The 13,618-nt window shown below is 38.1% G+C and overlaps 1 protein-coding gene across 3 annotated transcripts; it reads right to left on the minus strand.

Moving 5' to 3' along the window:
* Window positions 1-2,661: 2,661 nt before the first annotated feature.
* On the minus strand, window positions 2,662-12,435 carry LOC149081193 (uncharacterized). 3 transcript variants are annotated; one of them, XR_016193412.1, is made up of 7 exons: window positions 12,273-12,435; window positions 9,745-9,889; window positions 9,447-9,632; window positions 6,743-6,835; window positions 5,744-5,846; window positions 4,699-4,815; window positions 2,662-2,932 (listed from the first exon to the last, which is right to left on the minus strand). XR_016193412.1 is itself a non-coding variant. In XM_089237996.1 (7 exons), the coding sequence occupies exons 1-7, from the start codon at window positions 12,303-12,305 to the stop codon at window positions 2,883-2,885; spliced, it is 714 nt and encodes a 237-aa protein (XP_089094122.1). In that variant the 5' UTR covers window positions 12,306-12,419; the 3' UTR covers window positions 2,662-2,882. The 3 variants fall into 3 exon arrangements, 2 of the variants coding, with proteins under 2 accessions (XP_089094122.1, XP_089094123.1); XM_089237996.1 differs by having other exon boundaries at window positions 5,757-5,846; window positions 12,273-12,419; XM_089237997.1 differs by lacking the exon at window positions 4,699-4,815 and having other exon boundaries at window positions 5,757-5,846; window positions 12,273-12,425.
* Window positions 12,436-13,618: the final 1,183 nt, after the last annotated feature.

Below are 13,618 nucleotides of genomic sequence, written 5' to 3' on the forward strand. Positions count from 1 at the left end.
TTTATTTTTGTAAGTGGAAGGCCCGGTCAAAAACATGATTAATGGAACATGAATGGGGGAAAGGAAACGGCAGATCAGTTGCGGCCCGGTATGAATGATGTCACAGCCCAGTACAAGGCTGCGGCTCGGCAGTTGAGAAACACTGCTCTAGGTCATTCACGTATTTATCCCCCCCCCCCCCAATTGATCACTCTGTCACTCCCATGCTTGCTTACTCTTTTGGTTGCTCACAGACTTAATTCCTTGATCTTTTTACAGAAGTGGATTTGACCTTCATTCCTTAAATTTGCCACCCTCCGAAATTGATGCCCTGAAGGCCTGCTCTAAGCCCCCTTATAAATACACCCCTGGGATACCCAGTTTCCCACCCTTTGGTCTGACTCCTGGGGCACCAGACCCACTTGCTTCCTCCCTAGTTGCAGCCCTGTTTGTATGTTAATTAATTAAAGCAAAATTTGTTGCTGGGAGATACTTGTGATTATGCTTCTGTTTTTCAGTGTCAGCTGAATTAAATTCCTGTTGCCCGCGAGTACCATCGTGCTCCTTGAAGCGCCAAGAGTGCTCAAAGCTTGTGAGCACGAAATTAATGATTCAATTGAACAACCTATAAAAAATTTCATTCAAGAATCACAATTAAGCAGATTTCAGGTCATGGCCCCCACAAGGGGTGGGGCGACAGGGCTCGAGAGTCAAGAGGGCCTGTGGGATGGCAGCCACTGTTCACCATCCACAAGATCCGGAGTCTCTCTGATGTGCTGAGGGAATGGGGTGGGGTAATATGTTGTGGTGACTTTTGCTCTTTCTGGTCCTCCACTCACACAAGTTACTGCTCCAGTCACTGTACAAGATCACAGAGGAGGAGGGATGTGAATACCTCTTTATTTACTGATGCATTGGAATGCTCTGTAGGCCATTTCTTTTGGCTCCTTTCCCACATCATCATAACTTATCATTCCCTTCACATTGAAAAGGAGCTTAGAAAATCTCTCAAGAGCAACCAGTGGCGCACTGGGAGGAGAAGGATGTCCTATGCCACCATGCCTAGAACCTCTCTCCTAATACCAAAAATGGTTTGCCGCTCCCCCCCCCCCCCCCATTAAAAGTGTGTTAATAGAAAAATTGAACATGGAAACATGTTATCAGAAAACTTTTCAGTGAATTTGAATTGCAGACTCATAGAAGTGCTTGCTATAAAGAGCTTCACTAGTATAGTGATAAACTTGGATTTTTAAATTCAACTCAACATCTATACATATCTCTCACTTATTATATTTATTTGATTTGGATTCAATAACATAAAACTGCAAATCAACCGAATCTTGATCAACTATATTTTTAGGTAAGTTGCAAAAGTGAATTTCTATGTTCTACATATCCTATTTAGTTTTCCAAGATTTCATGAATTGGATTCAGCAGATGAATGAACTTGATCACTAAGAAAACTATTAACTAAGCAAAATTGAAACCATATTGTATTACTAAGCTTATTGCCAATTAAGTTAATGAATCAAATGTTATATTTATCAATATAACTTTCCCCCTTACAGTAGGGAAAATGTCATAATGAAAAAGCAATATAAGTAATGTTGCTTTACAGTATGACACTCCATTGAATTTAAATAATGAAAAAGCAATGCAAAATAGGAAATACTTATTTTAGAATGATTTAACAATATTTTCAGCATTCACGGGAACCAAATGCAAAATAAAATATTGCAATTTGCAAAAAAATTAGTGGGGGGTCATGTTGGCTGACCTGACACCCCCTCCCCCGGTCAATATGCATTGAAACTGACAGCCTCCGTCCAAACGTTGGCAAGTCTGTCCATAGGAGAAAAAATTATCCATAGGATTTTAAAATTGGTCATATCAATTTGTATGCGCATTGGCGGATATCTTGAACTAAGTATCTTCTATTCTTTTTATTGCAATTTAATTTTTTAACAATGAACGTGCAACTAAAAAAATGGGAACAAAGAAAAAGAACAATGTACAAGGGGCTTACTCTCGAGTGGCAGTTGTTCTCTGAAGAAGGACGAAAAAGATATTGTGATGATCGCGGCTACTGATGTATTTCCCTATATAGGACACTAGCATTGGGTGTATGACCTCAGGGCTATAGTGTGACCCTTGCTGTTTCAATGCTTAGGCCATAATGCCTGGATAAATTAAAATTGGCATAAACAGATGTCGCATTCCAGTGAAATGATTGCCAATAAAGTGCATAACACCCCCCCCCCCCCTCATTCTGGAACAGAAGCCTCCTAGGTTGTGCTCTTCAGCGGAACCCCCCCCCCCCCAATAGTTAATTTATAGTGAAAAAACAAGAAATGACTAGAATAGTCCAGTACCCAGAGCTAAAGCTCCATGAGCCCCCACCCTCGTGGGCGGGCCACAATAAGGGGCAGCTTTGCTGTAATGCGTCGTTGGGCATTTTGCCTGTTGTGGCTTTGTATTTGTATTCAGCCACGCCGTTGGGCATTTTGACTGTTATGGCCTTGTATTTGTAAACTTTTGCGTACAATACAGTGGATCCCACTTATAATAACTTAATTTATCACCCCTTATTTTCTATTAATTTAGTTCCTGGGACATGTTTTCAAATCAATGAAGTGGCCCAAAAGGTTGAATACCCTTGATCTACATGATATACACATAATATACTGCTATAAAAAATATATTTATTTTCAAAGCAAGAAAGATTCAACTTATCAACTGCTGTCTTGTTGCGCAGTATCAAGAGTTTATATACATGCATAAAAGGCATAAAAGTATAAACAGCTGTGCATATTATATATTGACAATGTAAGATGTAAATTCATATAGACATATGACTCATAAAGATCTTTTCTCCCATCGATAGAAAACTCCATTCTCTTTGGCTAAACATCATCCATATATCCACAAACCATGTTCGCTGGTACCGCTTTGTCTGGAAAACAGAAATATGTATATGGTGTACAAATACAACTAATCAGCAGTAAGAAAACTTGAAGATTGTGACAATCATACTGAAGAAGCTTAAAATTTTAATGCAAGTAATAAATAACTAATTCATTAACAAACAAAACGTGAATGTCGTGCAAAACCAGATTAAACTCATCTACCAATTGACCACTACTTAATCGTAGATGCACTTCATAAATATCCTTCTGAGGAATTTCTAACAAACTGGTTCATGCAGGAACTTGTTTGTGTGGAAATGTGTGGGCTTATGCTGTCAAAATCATGCTAGTTTCGTGTAAACTGATGCTGCCATCTGGCTTCTATATCTTGAAGTGAAAATGGAAAATGCCAGAATTTTCATGTTATGTGAGTATTGGAGCATGTACAAGCAAGTGTGTCACCAAAAGAGTGGTTTAGGCACACGAATGGGGGCTATATATAGCCCAGGGGAGTAAATTCGAGGAAGAGTGGGTCTAGAAAATCAGACTAGAATTAGTGAAGGGCGGCAAAACTATAAATCTGCTTCTGTTTGTTACTGAAACTCGCCATGTCGCAACAATGAAAATGGGTGCATGACCAAAATCAACGTTGGTTTGACCGCATGCCTTAGTTGATCAACATTCTACTGTATTTAATGATTATAAAATGAAATTCAATGAACTTTGCTTAAAAATATAATTACATGAAAATGCATTCTCAAAGCATAGCTGCCAACTTTTGAAAATGAAAATTCGGGAGATTTTCGCGCACACCCGCATTTTATGCTAAAACCACTCCCAAATAAATACAATAGGGATTTTTCCAAATAAAATAGGGATTTTCCACACAAAAAAGTTGAAGCGTAGGGAATAAAATCCCTACTCAAAAACTGAAGTCAAATTAAAATAGGGATTTTACACACATGGAAGTTAAACCCTTGGGAATAAAATTCCTACGCAAAAAACAAGTGAAATCGGAGGCCAAAACTTCAATGATGTAAAAATAAATATTGTGTTCAATCAGAAACGCTGTGAACAAACATTCTGCGCGAATGGCCCCAAAATCATCGGAAGATGAAGGAAAACACCGTCAATTTTTGAAGAACACTGACTTTTTGTGACACTTGCTTGATGTTTTTTTTTCATTTCACGAGTGATGATGGCAGTCTTTCCATGACCGATGTTTATGTCCGTAACACAACTTGTACAAAAAGGAAAAGTCAGCCCTCTTCTGGAACATTTGATGAAAGGAAATTCATCGGAATAAGTATCTTTAAAATTGATTAAATATGTTTTTGCTTATCATTATTCATGCTTTGTTATATCACACGTACGTAACTTCAACAAAAGAAATTTTGACCACATGTGCATCACCATAATCTTCAATTATTATCCAGGACTATTGGCTGCTAAGCCATTTCCCTGCACGATAAGACAAACAACTTTCTTGTTACCATCAGAGGGTTTGTAAAACTTCCTTAAAAAGGGAATTTCCCCATTTATGACGTGTGACGTCATTTCGAAAGGATAAAAAAAGAGGCTTCATGCCCCACAAGAAATTCCTTAGGTATTGTTTTCATAAGCGGGGATTTTTTTAATTAAGTAGGGAATTTTTAGGGACAATTAGGGATTTTTGTGATTTTCGTAAAAATTCGGGAGATTTAAGAACATTTCGGGAGATCGAGCGATGAAGATAAAATTCGGGAGATTCCCGAAAAATTCGGGAGACTTGGCAGCTATGTCAAAGGAAAGATGTAAGGACACCTCTACGTACCGATCATCTTTGGGTACGACAAGTTCAGATTCTTCATAATGTCGATAAACTCATCAAGGCTCTTTGTCAAGCGGGTATTGAATTCCTTTTCCTCTCTGACCGTTGTCACTGTCAATCCTTAGCAACATGGAACAAAAAAAAGATTGACAGAATTTATGGGATTTGTATCTGGAGCAACAATTTTTTTTCATGATGTGAAGTGTTGAAAATAAACGTATTTCTACAAATGCATGTTTAGGCTACTTGGATTTGCTGGCACAACATCATTAGGAATTTACATTGGAGATCACGAGTGGCATTTCTCAATCGGGGTCTTGTGAAATATCCCCAGGGGTTTTGCTCTATGTTCTTTGATTTTAGAGGTTCTCTAAAGCAGTGTTCTTTAACCGCTGGTTTGTGAGAATTTCCTACCAGTCCGCAAAACATTTTGCCCATTCATATAACTGCTAGATAATTTTAGATTTAATAAATGTTATACTGTTTCTATATTGCTTTTTTATTTCTTCTGTCATGCCTGTCTGTAAATTATTTCTCCCTTATGTATATATTTTTGCCGGTACGCAAATTATTTCTCCCATTTTATTTTGCTATTAATTTTTTACTGGTCCGTAAATTTTTTTTACTTATTTTTTTGGTCTGCAAATTATTTCTGGCGTCTACTTATTATTATTTTTTTTACCAGTCTGTAAATTATTGCTTCTATTTATTTGTGGCCAGTCCATAAATTATTTATCATTTATCCCATTTCCATCGTCTCTATTAACTTGTTCAGCTACTTTTACAGGCCAATAGCTCTAGGAAAGTCAAAGAACACTGCCCTATAGCATCTATATTATTTCAAGGACAAAAAAAGATGTCAAGAAGAGAAGCGCATCTCTAGAGATGAGCAATACATACAAGCTTTATAAACTAAAAAAAGAATGAATTAATATGTTATTGTTCAATGTTTTTTACTTTCGAATTCCAAGTTTATGAAACCTAATTTAATTGTATGTAAAGTTTCTATCACACATGTACTAAAGAAAGGTGATAGAATATAACTGACCACAAGTTTGTACCTTTGTAGTCGTGTGCAGGATACAGCTTATAATCATCAGGTAAGCTGAATATTTGTTCATGAACCGAGTGATACAGCTTCTCAGAATCTCCTGAAAAATGAATGAATATTATGTATAATAATTACACAATAAATACTATGGTTTGCTGGTGGCGCTAACTCACTTAAATTGAAACTTTGTTAGCAATTTTCATGACAGATGGAGCCAAGGTTGCATGAAAACGGATAAAAGTGTAGCGCTGCTTGTCTCATGCAATGTTTACATTTTTTACTATGTTTTTTAGGCCACCCACTAGCTAGGCATTATTTAGTGTCTTCTTGCATCAGAGTTCATTCTTGCTCAGATTGTCGACCAACATGTATCAAAAATCTCTCCACTATTTCTATACATTAAATAAGTTTAAAAAAGAAAAGGAGTCACATGACTCAGAATGTTTCCAAAATAACGAGACATCCAGCAGCACTCGCATCACCATAAAAGCATAGAATTAAATGCAGCAGAAACTCTTGAATCTGATGGGAGGAAAAAAATTTGTGGTAGAGTTTTTTTGAGTTATAAAAAAGACCAAAATGATGACAATTTTACATAATTGTTGAGCACATCCAGAAATAGTGGGATAAGTTAATTTTTCATACTTTTATCAGTATTGATCAGAGCTGCCTGCATGAATAAAACATTAGGGGGGCTGAAAGTTATCAGTTGTCCGGAAATCGCATGCTTGTCGGTGTGTATGGAAAATTCACTGACAACATTTCACAGTCATGCTCTAACGTGACAATTCACTACAAGCAAGTCATCAACAAAATGACTTTAGTGAGTGTGTGAATGAGCGGGTGAGTAAGTAAGCGAGTGATTTATCAAGTGAGTCAGAGAGTTAGTGAGCAAATGTAAGTAATTTCCAGAGCTACGCACGCCTATGACAAATTCCTGATCTTCTTTCCCAATAATGAATGCAAAAATTAGAAGAGAAAGAGTAATATAACAACCTTGCTGAAAATCAGTTCTTCCACAGCCCCTAATGAGCAGAGCATCACCAGTAAATGCCATCTTCTCTTCGTGACATACATAAGTGACGCAACCTGCAAAAAATCATTTCATTAAAATAATCAGCCGTGTTCAGAACCAAGGAACACCATCAAACTCATGAAGTCACCTTATTTCTTTTTCTTCTTCAAATTAATGCTACGAAGGCAAAGCTTGTGAACAATAATTTAGCCTTTCTAAGTTGTCAATATTTATAAATATCTAGTTACTATTTACTGTTTGATTGCTTATAGTATGATCAGGATATTGTCTCTTATATAGACTTGAGCCAAATGTGGCCCTCAGATTTATCTGGTTTTGCCTGCAATAATTTGAGTGACCTGCATATTTCCAGATCACTTAAGTGGTCCGTGACATGTTTCCAAACCAATGAAACGGCCCACACTGTGTAAAACAAAGTTGCTCACCCTTTTGACGAGAACAGGCCACTTCACTAGTATTGAAAACATGTTACGGGCCACTCAAGTGATCTGTAAGCATGCTGTGGGTCACTTAAATAATCTGGAAGTGAGCCACAGGCCACTCACATGATCTTAAACTGTCTTGGGGGTTATTTAAGTGATCTTGGAAATGCACTGTGTGTGATTCAAATGATTGGGGACTGTGCTGCTGGCCACTTGAGTGGTGTGGGATGACCCAGCGCTTCACTCTAGCGGAAGTGTGCTCAACCTTTAGGTTGCAAGCCACTTTGTGCTCCTTTAGGTTGCACAACCGATGAGTGCAGGCCATTCATTGGTTTGTAACCAGATCATGGGTGGTGAAAACGTGTCATTAGCCACGGGTGACTTGAGTGAACTGTAAATTTGCACACAAAGTACTTAAGTGATCTGTAAATATACTGTGGATCACTTAAGTGATCTGGAACGGCACTACAGGTCACTTAAGTGATCTTTAAGCATGCTACAGGTCACTTGAGTGATCTGTAAATGCACTGCAGGCAACTTGATAGATATGTAAATGTGCCACAGACTGCTTGAAAGATATGTAAATATACCGTGGACTGCTTGAGTGATCTGAAACTGTTGTGGGTTATTTAAGTGATATGGGAATGTGCTGAGGGTCACTTGAGTGATGTGAAACTATGCCGTGGGTCCCTTAAGTGATTTGGAAATGTGCCACTTGGTTTATTTTTACAAAATTAGGTTTGAGGTTGTAGGGCACATTGGATGACTCAGAGGACCACATTTTGCCCGTGGGGCCATGGGTTGAGCATATATGACCTCTATATATATGCTCTGGGAATGTACTACAGGTCGCTTGAGTAATCTGAAAATGTGCCGCAGGCTCTTTAAGTGTTCTGGAACTGTGCTGCAGGCTGCTTGAGTGATAAACAACCATACCGCGGGTAACTTAAATGATCTGTAAAAATGTGCCACTTAGTTCATTTTTACAGAATCAGGTTTGAGGTCAATGGCAACATCAGATGACCCAGAGGGTCACATTTTGCCTGCAGGCTATGGGTTGAGCACTTATACTATAAAAGGTTGAGCCCCCTAGCTTGTACTGCGGCATGCTTATCAGTTTATATTTGGGTTGTAATACTGTGAGGATATGGAATGAAGTGACGCGGTTTATTACTTTAAAACAGGAGAGAGTCACTTTAAGACAGGGTTGGCAAGTTTTTGATGGTTTAAACTGTCACGTCCAAAACCTTTGTCAAAAATCTCAAATATTGCTTTTCAATACACAAATACTCATTGGCAATACACACGCTAATTACATGTAATGTTTAAAGTGACTGTTATGCAAAGAATAAATACTTAATATGATAGTAAAATAATTTTCTACTCGCTAAAGAATTATTTCTAACATTCATGTTTTTCTTCTTATAAAATATACAATTTGAATAAAGCATAGCATAAACACTGAGGAAGAAACTATGGAATGATTTGATATATTTTTCAATTCAAGATGATTCTTGACTAGAGATGGGACGAATATTTGGCCTCTATTCCGTATTTGGCCTTATGCTGAATATTTGGCTCAGCGGAATAATACTTAGCATTTGGTCAAATATCTGTGTAAATCTAAGCACAACAAACTAATTTTAAAAAATTATATTAATTTGAATTTTTTCGCATAAATTAAAAATTTACTGATAATATTTCATTGTGTAGTGTATATCCCTTTCTGTGAAAGAGTTTGTCAGAATGAATTTCTAGGATAAGTAAAAGATGAAACTGAATCTAGAATCCTACTGCAATAATGTGGAAGAGCATGAATAACACAAGTTCACCAACTGAAGGACACATCTAGATAAAGGGGCAAAGAACATCTAGAGAGGAAAAATAAGTCGTAAATTTTATGATGCATTAAATTATACGGTTTGAGGAAAATGTCAGCTTTGGCTCCACTTGCTTCAGAGATTATGCTTTTGCATTCTGGAAGTTTCAACTTCAGCAATTTTAAGCAAAATAAGCACACACTTAGGGCATTGGGAAAAAAGAGGGGCATCCTAAAAGTTATGAAAATTATTTTTTATTTATTAATTTTATGCACAATTTTTTTCCAGTGTCCGGCAAAAAATCAATCTTTAAGATTGAACAAAATGAACTTGTAACTCATCAAAGTAGAACTGCATAGCAATTTTTTTCATAAAATAAATGAAATCTTCCACTCTTATGATGCAAAAAAGTCAAAACTTGCCATTAGTATGCCCAGGAGTCGGTCTGACTTCCAGATGAATGTCTCCAATTTTAAAAACTTCATTAGGTTTGAGGAAAATGTCAGCTTTGGCTCCACTTGCTTCAGAGATTATGCTTTTGCATTCTGGAAGTTTCAACTTCAGGGCTCCGGTACCAGTTATGTGATCGGCATGTACGTGAGTATTAGCTGCCAACATTTATAAACAAACGCCAAACATTAAAACTTTTTATCGATTTGATAAACACAAATGAAAAGAATTCAGATACAATCGAAAGCTTATATAATTTACTTTTTATACCTGCATATAATAACTTCAGTCCTAACTCTCTTACAATTTTAATGTCTCTTTCCACGTGCTCCAAAACTGGGTCAATCAAAACTGCACATCGTTGCGCAGAGTCACCAAGCAGATAGGTGTAGGTACAGCTGATGTTATCAAAAAGCTAAACCAAAAAAAAAAAAGGAAAGACAAATTTATGAAGATATTTTTTGAAAACATAAAAATTATAAATGAAACATGTACTAAATGAAAAATTAAACGCATTACTAAATGAAAATACGTTTTTCATTGTTCAAGTATATGGTATGCAAAATCCATGAAATACATTCTTGGTTATCAAGAAGTCTGATGATGCCACTCTCCATTATTCCTATGAAGGTTTCAACAGCTAGCTGATGCGAAGATGAGTTCAGGGAAGAAAATTCATCTGCTCTTCAGTGGGGGAATCTAACCACAATACTCTAGGGGCAATTGCAGTAGACCACTATGCTACAGAAGCAAGAACATATTTCTTTAGAGCTTGTATGTGCTGAACGAGACCATGCATGGACAATCAGGTCCGCCTCAGCTAATTGCTCACATACATTGACATTTTCAATATACTTGGCATGGGAGAGGACGTGGGTGTGATTCCTCATACAAGCAGTTGAATTGTCTTTCCTGAATTCATCTTCGCATCAGCCAGCTGTTGAAATGTTCATAGGAATGATGTAGAGTTGTGTTTCCCAAAGTGGGTGATAGAAAAATCTAGGGGAGCGATAGAAGCTATGGGTATGACGTAGGATTATATGGGTTGGCTTGAGTTGGGGGGGGGGGGATAATGAGAGAAAAAAAATGTTCTAAAGAAGGGGGGCAATGAAGTTACATTGCCCCCCTTCAATTTTTTTATTCTCATCTCACCTCCCCAACCTATAGAATCCTATACTAAACCCATAGCTTCTAACGTTCCCCGCGACCTTTCATCACCCCGAGGCAATATTGCCCACTTTGGGAAACACCGATGTAGAGTGAAATCATATTCAGATAAGTTGCCATCTCTTAACCAGATCATGGCCTGCCGCTCTGTCTCAATGAAGAGATTTTAGCAGGTGATCAAAGGAAGACCTGTGCAATAAGTCCCCATCTCGTGGCAGTGTCAGTAATTACAAGTTTTTAGTTGAGTTAGGTCTGACTGTCCATGTACGGTTCCACTCAGCACTCACAACTTCTAAGGAAAGAGATATATTGTCTTTGCTGTGTAGCGGTCTAGATGCACTCACCCAACATGATGTGGGTTTGATTCTTCCCGTAAAGGCAGTTGAATTGTTTTTCTTGAATTCATCTTTGCAACAGTCAGCTGTTGAGCCGCTGTGGTGGTTGAGTGAGTGGCCATAGTGATGGACTAGCATTGAAAAGATTCGGGTTTGAAACGCGCTGCATTGGACTAGAATTACTTGGGAACTGCAAGTGCATCAGAAAACCCAGCTCTGGGGGCTGATTTTGAAATTTGTAAATTGATAGGCCAGGTAGAGGACCCATGACAGTCAGGGATGGTTCTAGACATTTTTCAAGTGCAAGTGAATAATATTTTGGTGATAAAAAATTTTGCCCCCTCTCTTTCAGTTGGCATCCTAAAATGGATATATGTGCCAACTGAATGCCCCTTCAGTTGACGACTTCTGAGACCATGTAGTTTGCAGGAATCAAGATTCGGCCCTGATGACAGAACAGACTGAGCACAATGAGGCTGTCTCTTACATGATTTTAGCTCATTGCCCTGGAGGGGGCAGTCATGCCATTATTTTTTATGGAACAGCTATAGTCGCTACCTTCCTTGGCGACTTTTTTTTTGGATGGCCTGACAATAAGTCAATAAAAAAATAATGACACTTGGTTGCCGTAGCTCTCTCGTTTTTTCTATGCAGGTGGCGCTAATTGCTGTTTCTGCTCTATCTTTCTAGAATGGTCTGTTTTGCAGGTGGCGCTAGTTTCGCAGGGTTTTCAAATGGGTTCCCCCTTTGTTCGACCATGTATTTTGAAATTTGAAACAGCCGTTCCATTCCATTGTTGTTTCATGCCCCCCTGATTGGTTTATTATTTAAATGAGTCCAGGTTTTATATATTTTTTTATACAGAGATTATTTATTTATACAACAGGGAAGACAGTTATTTATTAAAACGAGTCTGGGCTTTTATTTAGTCTAAAATGTTTGATTTTTATTATTACTATAATAATAATTTAAAAAAAAACCAATAAGAAACCAACAAAGCATATATGCTTGTTTCTGTTAGTTTTTGTGGTTCTATGCTAGCGATTTTTTTTTCGGAGTCAGTTACGTCCTTGGCGACTTCTCGTCGAACGTATTTGGAGCCGAAAAAATTCGCCAAAAAATAGCCAAGTGGCAGATCATACTATTCCTCTTCCAGCACCAAAAAGTTTATAATAGTTCCTACGCCCATGATACTGTGGAAACAGCACTGTGTGTATATATATATGGCTATTTTGTAGGAGGTTTAGACTGTATAAGCAAAAATTAATTTAAAAACATAGATCAAACTATATTTACTTGTCTAAACAACATTTTACCACCTCTATACATTGACCTCTATACAGTCACCTTGTTACTGGAAATCAATAGGTATAAACCCTCGTGGGAAAGTGAAAATTCATTATAAACACTATTTCATCACAATTCAGATGTTTTGGATTAGGAGATATCAGGACGGCTCGAGCCAAAAGAGAATCACAACATGAAATATCCAAGCAATTTGTAGTAGCAGAAAGTGACCCTGACAGTCGTGGAGAAGTCCTAATGGATGGGGAAGTCAGGTCATTATTATGTAAAGCTGCATTAAAGAGTAGCCTTTCAAGCGGCTTTGTTATTATGAAAATAAATGTACATTTTATTTGTAAAGCCCCTCCCCCGCCATTTGGCTCGGGACCCTAGCTTAGTTACGGGCCTGGTCGAAGCCAAGTTACCGTATCGTAAAAAAACTGTCCCTATTTTAGAAGAGATCACGTATTTTCCCACCAGTGATTTCTTTCACAAGAAAAATGCACATTTTCCTCCGTACCTTCAATATTTTTAGCAATCATCAGGTTGACCATATGTTCTAGATGAAAATACGGCATTCCAAATACGGGATATTGCCAAAAATGAGCAAAGTTGCCAACTATTGCATAAATTATTTAAGGATGACGTCACTCTCCGCCATACGAAGGGTAAGACTAGAACTCCTTAATACTCCTTATATGAAGGCGTCTTACTTAATACACATATATGAAGGCGTCTTACCTTCATTACCTGTATTAAGGTGTTCTAACGAATGGTAGCGGAGAGTGACGTCATCCTTGTATAAGTCGCCATCTGGTGGCAACGTCAGCAGTTGTGAGCTTGGCCTGAGTCTGGTCCGGCCGTCCATGTACGGTCCCTTTCAGTGTACACAAGCTCCAAGGAAAGATTGAGAGATTCTGTGCCTCTGTAGTCTAGTGCGTTCACCCGGAAAGTGAAAGGACGTGGGTACGATTCCCCGCCGGGGCAGTTGAATTTTCTCTCTTTCCGAAATATATCTTCGCAACAACCAGTTGTTAAAAACCTTCGTATTGCATAAATGATTGTAAAAGTGCCAATGGCGGTAACATTGGGCGCGGTAGCCCGGTCGATAAGATGCTCACCTAAAGTACCAAAGGATGTTTAGGGGTGTCGCGAGTTCGATACCCAGTTCGTCCTTGTCAGAAAACTTTCCTGACACAGGGGTGCAACAAAAAACGGCGACTTGACCGCAGCAAAAATTGCTACCGCAGGGAGTCCCCCATCGAGGGGTTAGCACACCAACCTCTCCTCGATGAATATGAAAAACAAGCCTGCCGTTCGGAATCGGCAATAAATTGTAGGTCCCGGTCTAATTAGCC

The sequence above is a fragment of the Pholcus phalangioides genome, unplaced genomic scaffold, assembly GCF_987345545.1.
Source record: "Pholcus phalangioides strain wild (caught in Gottingen) unplaced genomic scaffold, Ppha-v1.0 ptg000010l_1, whole genome shotgun sequence".
In the NCBI taxonomy this organism is placed as follows: Eukaryota; Metazoa; Arthropoda; class Arachnida; order Araneae; family Pholcidae; genus Pholcus; species Pholcus phalangioides.

Coding starts and splice junctions, on each gene's coding strand:
- LOC149081193 (XM_089237996.1), bottom strand. CDS start 12,305: ATGTATAGAGGTGGTAAAATGTTGTTTAGACAA. Junction 9,890..12,272: donor GTAAAATGTTGTTTAGACAA/GTAAATATAGTT, acceptor TTTTTGGTTTAG/CTTTTTGATAACATCAGCTG. Junction 5,847..6,742: donor AAGAACTGATTTTCAGCAAG/GTTGTTATATTA, acceptor TTCATTTTTCAG/GAGATTCTGAGAAGCTGTAT.